The following is an 8,327-nucleotide window of genomic DNA, read 5'->3' on the forward strand; positions in this document are numbered from 1 at the left end:
TGGCTGTCCTTCCTAGGAACTGAGCAATGCATCAGTTCCCAAGGAACAGTTAATGGTGGAATTACACAAAATCTGTGGTAGTGCTTTTCTGATAAATCAGGTTGGCTTAGAGCAGGCCAGCCTGTTCTGTGTAATGGAGTTGGTCAAGACTGGGAACTGGTCAACAAGTTCAAGTGTGCAGTGTGTGGAGAGGTTCACAGAACTGTTCTGTGCTCAACAGAAAGAAGCTGCACCATACATGATCTTTTGCTCCACCTTGTTTTGAACCAAATGGTGCTTTGCCAGATTTAAATGCACAGGTGGGCTGGCAGCTGAAGTCTGTGTCTGCATGTCTTTACCACTAGCCTGAGTTTTCTCACAAGCATTAGTGATTCACATTCAGTAAATAGCTAAGGAAAAAAGAAACCACTGTTCAGTGAGTCTCCTGATTCAAATAATTTTATTAGTTTGTACTTAATTGCATGTAAATGATTTGCATGCACATAGTATTTAAAAGGCCCACAATGTACATTCACAACCCAAACATAAAAAATCCCACACACATTATAAATTACTATATCAGATAACAATAGATTCATATTGATTCTAAAGTGAAGTATAGATTTTAGAAGAATTTAATTTGTTTACAACCATTTCCCCTATTAGAACTGATGAATGCCTTTATACAGCAACAAAGGCAAACACTACCCAAAAATGTGAGCTTTTTGTGGGTGGCAAAGGCTAAATATCAGGAAAGGCTACACATTTCATATGCTTTAATGGTATCTTTGAATTGTGGCCACAGAATGGTCAAGATATTCACTACCTCAAATAATAGCGCTGGGATAAATTTACCAATGTTACGATAACAACAAAAAAACCTAGGTATTTTACCATGTCACCAGTACTGCAGTTGGGCAGTGTCTTCTAGTTATAGTTTATAATGCTATCAATGAGGCAATGCATAAAACATTTGAAATGAGGCTGAAGCTCATGGAATAAAACTGGCAAACGTTACTGGACCACACAACAATGGCTATTTTAGTCAAGTGTCTTGAATGTCCCAACGTGTGTATATGCAGTGATGTATACAATTCGGTAAATATTTTACACATTATTAGTCAAGGATATCTATAGTTCAGTGCAAAATACTGTTTCTCATGTATGTTGTATCTTTGAAAAATGTTGACAATACAAGCACTATTTTCATTAACCCTACTGCAGCGAAGGCGATTTGGGAGAAGACTGCTTACCAGGGTTTTTTTTTGGGGGGGGGGGGAGATAAAATATGCACAACAACATGATCCAACCAATTTTTCAATTGTTTAATGGAGAAACTTTAAAAAATCTGTATCAGTAACATCAACTTGCCTTTAGAAAGTGTTTAGGCTTGATAAGATGTGGCCCACAAGTTCTATATTTCTGTGTCTATACTAGTTGCTGAATAACCTTCCATACGGATTCAATATCAGTTCAAATTATTTGAAAGACATTTAAGCATCTTCAGTATACTTAATTTGCTTTTAGAGAAAAAGTAAGATCAAAATAGGTATACTTAAATGCACTTTTGGGTTGGTTTGTAAGGGTAAAATACAAATCTAATTTTATTATAGCCCTGAGTCCAGAAAATTACTTATAAGATGGATCCATGTTTCTAGAAGGAATTGGCAGAGTAAAATCTCTTCAGACCTTCCCATCTTCAAGCTTATGCTAGTAAAGGAAGGCAGTTTAACTGATTCCCTCTTGTTGCTACAATGTACTATTCTGTGATACTTTTAATGAAAAACAGGCTGCTTGGGAAAGGCTTGAAAAGATCCACTCCAACATGTCCTTTCACAGTCTTCTCCATACATCACCTTGTGTCAAGTTCCATGATTTTGTAGATCAGTCTTCATGTAGTGCTGTTATTCCCAACAAGTTATCCATTGCGTACAGTGACTTCCTATCAATTACTTCTTGCAGTGTTTGTTTTTTGCTTCTCTGGATCAAACTGTGTGCCTTCAAACAAAATCTTGTTTTTCATCGCTTCTTGAATCATTCGTTGTTGGATTCTTAGTTTTGCATTATTATATCGACAGTAGAACCTTAAAAGGAAAAAAAGGAGTGTAATCCTTTTTATGTTTCACAAATACTTAGTGGAATAGTTTTTGGTAGAACAAACTAGTAGCCTAAAAACAGTCCAATCCATCGAGCTTCAAATATTGTCGAAGGCTTTCACGGCCGGAATCACTTGGGTGCTGTGTGGTTTCCGGGCTGTATTTGCTAGAACACGGCCATACAGCCTGGAAACCACACAGCACCCGAGCTTCAAATAATTTTTCACTAGGCAGTAGGAGTGCTCTGAGAACAGAATGCATACCATACATCTATGTTTTTAACTTGGGTTAATACTAATAACAATCAAAGGATAAGCCTCCTTTGCTACAGCTTCTGGCTGACACAACAAATATGTGTGGCTAGAATGAGATGGGGATTCTCCCAAATGTCCATAAGGATGTTTTAAGCACAAAAAGGATTATCTAGGCCAACGCACCACTCCCTCATGGTTTCCCAATATTTAAAAAAGTTATCAAAAAAGACGCATACTAAATGTAAAAAATGCCTTTTGGAGTTAGGAAATAGTGAAAATATGCAAAGAGAACTTTGCTAACAGCATTAACGAGTACAGTTCAAATCTATATACCATTGACTATACGACATCATGTGAATTTAAAGGGCTTTGTCAGGCAGCTAGATAGAACTGTAAGAGCTGCACACTTCCTGTTCCTGGGCTGGAATGCTGTGGGAGAATATTGTTAAGTTCAATACAATCCTTTTACTTATGGCTATGCTTATGCCGGGGAGAGGAGGAAGGGTGGATACACTTTGTCCTAATAGAGGTTTTTGTAGCACTGGAAAACCATACACACCAGCATCCTAATGTTGTAAAGATAAAGCCTCCTGCTCCAAAGTGACATGATCTTCTTACTCTACCTGAGGGGAAAAAATATTCACATAGGTTAAATGTAAGTTTTAAACCCCACAGTTAAGTAATGATAGGAAAACAAGACAAAACATAGAACCTAGGATCACCCTTTGCAATATTTTTAGAAATTCATTTGTCATAACATACCACTTTTGGTAATCTTGAAGGTATTTATATGGTCTAAGGAAACATATCAAAGACCAGAATGAATCTAGCTAAAAAAAAGTTAGCTAATTTAGGCCCTACATCAAAACTGATAAAAGGAAAATTTCTGAAGAAAAAATTAGGTTGCATATAATGTAGCTTCCAGTTACAAGACTTCTGAATTCAGCTGACTGAAATGAGCTCACTTCAACTTCTCTGAGTCAACAGTTGAGATATTATGTTTAAACATCTAAACTGCTCAGAAGTTTAAAAGAACTTTCACAGTTGGATCCTAGCCTTCATTTTATTTGCACAAGCAACACGTGTTGGCCTTCATCTCCTACATCAGACCTCCAACACAACTCCACGCTCTTCCCAAGGATCTATACTGGGAACAGAGTGTGTAAGTTCAATTCTCCCAAACACTGCTCTGTGCTTATGATCCCCATATAACTGGTCCAAGGATCAGATAGGGAAGGGGATGACTAGAGAAGGAAATGGGAAATCCTAATGATCAACAACTATATTGTACGTATTCCAGTAGCATGAGGATGTCAAGTGTGAAAGTTTGCATATATGAATGTGCATATTAGTAAATGAAGTAAGAGGGTACAGAGAAGGTATCACTCACACACAAACAGCCATTTAAACAAGCGTTCCCTCATACTTACTAGTTGCTAAGAAGTGTCCAAGGCCCAGCGTTAAAGCACCCAATGACCCGTACAGCACTGATTCCCGAGCACAGGGGATGGTTCCAACATCAAGTATTCCCAGCAACTTAAAAGACTAATAAAGTTAAATATTTCAAAACACAATATCCTCACAGAATTATGCATTTCAATTACCTAGTTTCAAAACACAATATCCTCACAGAATTATGCATTTCAATTACAAAATTATCTGCCTACTCAACAAAAGGGCCATACTCAATATAAAGATATTGAAAACATACCTTTAATGCTTTTGTAGCTGCCATTTCCATTATTGATTTTCATTGGAAAAAGCTGTTCCTACTAAAATTCTTTTTGTTATTCGTCAGCAAGATTTGCTATTCTGCTAATCAACATGTTTTTTAGCTATGCAACCAATTAATGTTTTTTAATACACAAACAATGCAGCAGATCAGTTCCACCTGTGGGCTTGCAAGAGGTTGAGAAACTAATTTGCCTTTCAGAGTTTTGAGTTCAGGGAGCAAAAAACTGAAAAACCTTTGCAGCTGAAGAAGAAAGTGAGCAAGAGATTTCTAGAGAGCAGTTCTTGGTTTTCCAAGCTGTGGTTCCACTGCTTTGGAACAGAAGTCACTATGGATGTAGCACTGCTGTTTCTGTATGGTATTGTATGTACGCTCCAATATTTGTTCACCCTAGATAGGTGCCTCAGCAGGAGTTTCAATGGCAGGGGGAGATGGGGGTGGTATAGGCTCCCCCTCCCATCTCCAGCACTGCCAATTTAGTATTCACCTCTGCAACATTGGGGTGCTAGAGGTTAAACTGGCCATTCTGCACCCTTCTAGTGAGCTGCCTCAGCAGGAGGCAAGGAGAAATAGGCATGCAGTCATCTGCTCTGTTTTTAGCCTTTTTGTCCCCTCCCCACTTCAAGGTTTCAGGTTTTCTCCTAACCTTGGAGAAAAATCTATACCATTTATGAAGTGTTTTCTTCCAAAATCAAACTGACGCTCCTTTTAAAGGTATATTGTGTATTTTCCACCACACATAGAAGGAAGATATTACAGTAAATAAGACTTTCATAGTTTAGAAATACTGTTGCATTTTAGGTAAATACTGAACCTGATATTGACTTAGAGAAAAATTAAGAGATTATCATTTACGTTTTCTTTTCAGAATACACCTTCATTACACTGAAAGGTACAGGTGATGCTCCATCTAGAAACTCAAGGCAGTTTACAATATTGCAGGGCAAATTCGATTCAATTCAATGAATGTTTGGTAGATGACACCTTTTGTTTTTATGGAGCATAACTAATGATCACATTTAAGATTGTGGAAACTAAATCTCGTTATGCAGACCTCAGAGAATATTTGACATTGCTGTAAGTCAATGACTGAAGGCACTTTTCCTAAGCAGAGCAATGAAAACTCTTTTCATAATGAAGTTAAACTGGACCATTTTCTGTTCCTTGAACCAAACATATCAGGCTGGCCTCTCCAGCCTTAGTCCCTCATTTTTAATTTTTTTGAAGTTACACATCCTCCATTCCCTTTCACCCATTTCCTAAGATCTCAGATGACTATTTCAAATCTTACAAATTTCCTACATCGGTGGTATTTTTCTGATTTGTAATGGTGACTGCTAAGAACCTTAGTGCAATAGCGATTCCGTTAGCTATCCTCAAGAGTGTGATGGGTACGTGGAATCAGGTTTGAGTCAAGCCTGACTCAGGTGTAACGAAATCCAGTTGGAAGAGGACAAAAATGGTCCAGCGAGAACTGTCATGGCAGCTGAAATGAACCTCCACTTTTGCATGACAGCTGCCTCGGGGGAGAGAGCCAGGCGGCAGAGAACAAATAGCAACTGTCCACCATAGCCTGCTCCCCCTGTGGATGGGCGCTCCAGGAACCCTCCTCTTGCAATCAAGGCGCGACTGACGACCATATGCTTTTTAGACTGCAACCAAAAAGCCATTTCATCTGGAGAAGTCGCAGCTCTGTCCTAAATCCAATACCCGACAGGCATTAGCGACCAAACCATTACCTTTCTCGGGTCGCCTGGCTCTCCCTCACCCGCCATAAAAACCACGCTCCAAATTCCTATCCGCAAGCGACAACCAGAGAGCAGGAAGCCGAAACGCGCAGAGAGGCCCCACGCTCGATACAGCCGCTCTACCCAGTCGCCTTTCCCATCCGCCTTTTTTCTATCGCTGTGGCCCCGCCCTTGTCTCTATGGTATTCGGAGCGAGAAGGCGCCATTTTAGGTCTGGCGAGGAGATTTCGAGAAAGAATCCTTTGTTCAGTGAGATGGGTCACGGAGACGCGCACGCGCTTTGGTCGCGCGCACCGCCTCCTCGAATTCTGAGCCCGCCCCGCGTCTCTTTGCGCGCGCCCGCTTTCTTGCTCCCGCCGCAAACATGTCAGACTGTCCGCTGCACATAGGAGCGGGGAAAGGGTGCAAGGGGATACCGCAGCAGATAGAGATGCGGATGATGTGACGAGAATTTATGCGCGAATGAGACGTGTTTGTTTTGCTCACTTGAGGCTGTGGTCTCTCAGGAAAGAGGCATCAATTTCTTCATGAACACAAATCTTCCTACGAGAGTCTTATATAATAATTTTAAACACAATTAAAAGTCGCAAAATGCCTGTGAACTTTCTTTTTTGTTAGCAACCGCTTCATTTTATGAAACTACTACTATTGTACTTCTAGTAGCACCCTAAGTAGGCGTCGTCTAGCTTGTCAAAGGACTAGTATATAATGCTTTAAGGATTTTGGAATTAATGATTTACTGAGCTCATCTATAAACAAATGAAAGGAAGAGGAATCAGAATGTGCCTTTACATAAGAACAAGCCAGCTGGATCAGACCAGAGTCCATCTAGTCCAGCTCTCTGCTACTCGCAGTGGCCCACCAGGTGCCTTTGGGAGTTCACATGTAGGATGTGAAAGCAATGGCCTTCTGCGGCTGTTGCTCCCGAGCACCTGGACTGTTAAGGCATTTGCAATCTCAGATCAAAGAGGATCAAGATTGGTAGCCATAAATCGACTTCTCCTCCATAAATCTGTCCAAGCCCCTTTTAAAGCTATCCAGGTTAGTGGCCATCACCACCTCCTGTGGCAGCATATTCCAAACACCAATCACACGTTGCGTGAAGAAGTGTTTCCTTTTATTAGTTCTAATTCTTCCCCCCAGCATTTTCAATGAATGCCCCCTGGTTCTACTATTGTGAGAAAGAGAGAAAAATTTCTCTCTGTCAACATTTTCTACCCCATGCATAATTTTATAGACTTCAATCATATCCCCCCTCAGACGTCTCCTCTCCAAACTAAAGAGTCCCAAACGCTGCAGCCTTTCCTCATAAGGAAGGTGCTCCAGTCCCTCAATCATCCTCGTTGCCCTTCTCTGCACTTTTTCTATCTCTTCAATATCCTTTTTGAGATGTGGTGACCAGAACTGAACACAGTACTCCAAGTGTGGTCGCACCACGGCTTTATATAAGGGCATGACAATCTTTGCAGTTTTATTATCAATTCCTTTCCTGATTATCCCCAGCATAGAGTTTGCCTTTTTCACAGCTGCCATCCACACTTTAATTAATGACGCTCATGGGGAGGGAATGGGGATACAGCAGAACCTTTCTAATTAAGTGCAAAAGTTAGTAACAGAAATTCAATAATACAAATAACCCTCTTGCTACGAGGGCTCCCTTTTCAAGGATGAAATTACTCATGTTCAATAAATTATGTGCTCAATGTGCAAAGTTATGGCCAGGGTGTCTGGTGCTTTCACACTGACCTGTCAATCACAAATAGTCATAACTGTTTTATGCCTTGTTTTAACAGAGAACCCAGATTACACCATTGCTAACTGTTGCATTCCAGTTTTCCTTATTGTTTGCCATACTATTCCCCAGATATCAAGAGGGAGCAGGAGCAGGAGAGCACCTTGAAGATCTTATGTAAGGTAGATGGGCAAATCCCTGAGATTTTTTAAAAAAAGATTTGATCTTTTCAGGATATTCCCCCTATGTGTCCAAAAGGCAGAAATAAGGAATCGTCTATATTTTGGAATGGCCTCTTGATAATTTCTGGTACCAATTTCTGGTAATATGAGACACTCCCACCTGGCCAACCACACTAACCCTACAACAGCATCCACCCTTTCCTCAAAACATCCACCTAACACCTAGCTGTATACATTTACACCATTGCAGGGTAAGTAAGAAGCAGCTCTCCATCACAATGAGTGGGTTTTTTACTGCCCATCCAGTTTCAGGCTTAGGATGGTTTCCAACAGTAATCAGTAGCACAGTAAAATTGAGTACATTGAAATCATTGTAACAAGTACCATAAAATCAAACATTTAAACTATATAATTTCTAGATAAAGTCCTAATGGCAATAATATATCCGATAAGCAATACTAATTAGAGGATTGGAGGAATGGAAAAATCACAGGAGGACTGCAGAGTGGTCCAAGATGATACACCATTGCTGCCTCAACCGTATGTGTGGTGGAACAACTCTGTCTTACAAGTCTGTGGAACTGTATTAAATCCCACAGGACCC

General features: G+C 40.2%; 1 protein-coding gene across 1 annotated transcript; it reads right to left on the bottom strand.

Moving 5' to 3' along the window:
* Nucleotides 1-422: 422 nt before the first annotated feature.
* Nucleotides 423-6,024, bottom strand: LOC125426540 (cytochrome c oxidase assembly protein COX20, mitochondrial). The gene is made up of 4 exons (XM_048484934.1): nt 5,801-6,024; nt 3,760-3,874; nt 2,889-2,952; nt 423-2,063 (listed from the first exon to the last, which is right to left on the bottom strand). Exons 1-4 carry the CDS (start codon nt 5,834-5,836, stop codon nt 1,925-1,927), a joined length of 354 nt encoding a protein of 117 aa, XP_048340891.1. The 5' UTR covers nt 5,837-6,024; the 3' UTR covers nt 423-1,924.
* Nucleotides 6,025-8,327: the final 2,303 nt, after the last annotated feature.

This window comes from Sphaerodactylus townsendi, linkage group LG01, assembly GCF_021028975.2.
Source record: "Sphaerodactylus townsendi isolate TG3544 linkage group LG01, MPM_Stown_v2.3, whole genome shotgun sequence".
Taxonomy (NCBI): domain Eukaryota; kingdom Metazoa; phylum Chordata; class Lepidosauria; order Squamata; family Sphaerodactylidae; genus Sphaerodactylus; species Sphaerodactylus townsendi.

Excerpts from the sequence above, each read along its gene's own strand:
- LOC125426540 (XM_048484934.1), bottom strand. The coding sequence starts at position 5,836 with ATGGCGGGTGAGGGAGAGCCAGGCGACCCGAGAAAG. Across the intron at positions 3,875-5,800 it reads AGCCAGGCGACCCGAGAAAG|TCTTTTAAGTTGCTGGGAAT; the intron begins GTAATGGTTTGG and ends TAACTTTATTAG. Across the intron at positions 2,953-3,759 it reads TGGACACTTCTTAGCAACTA|GTAGAGTAAGAAGATCATGT; the intron begins GTAAGTATGAGG and ends TTTTCCCCTCAG.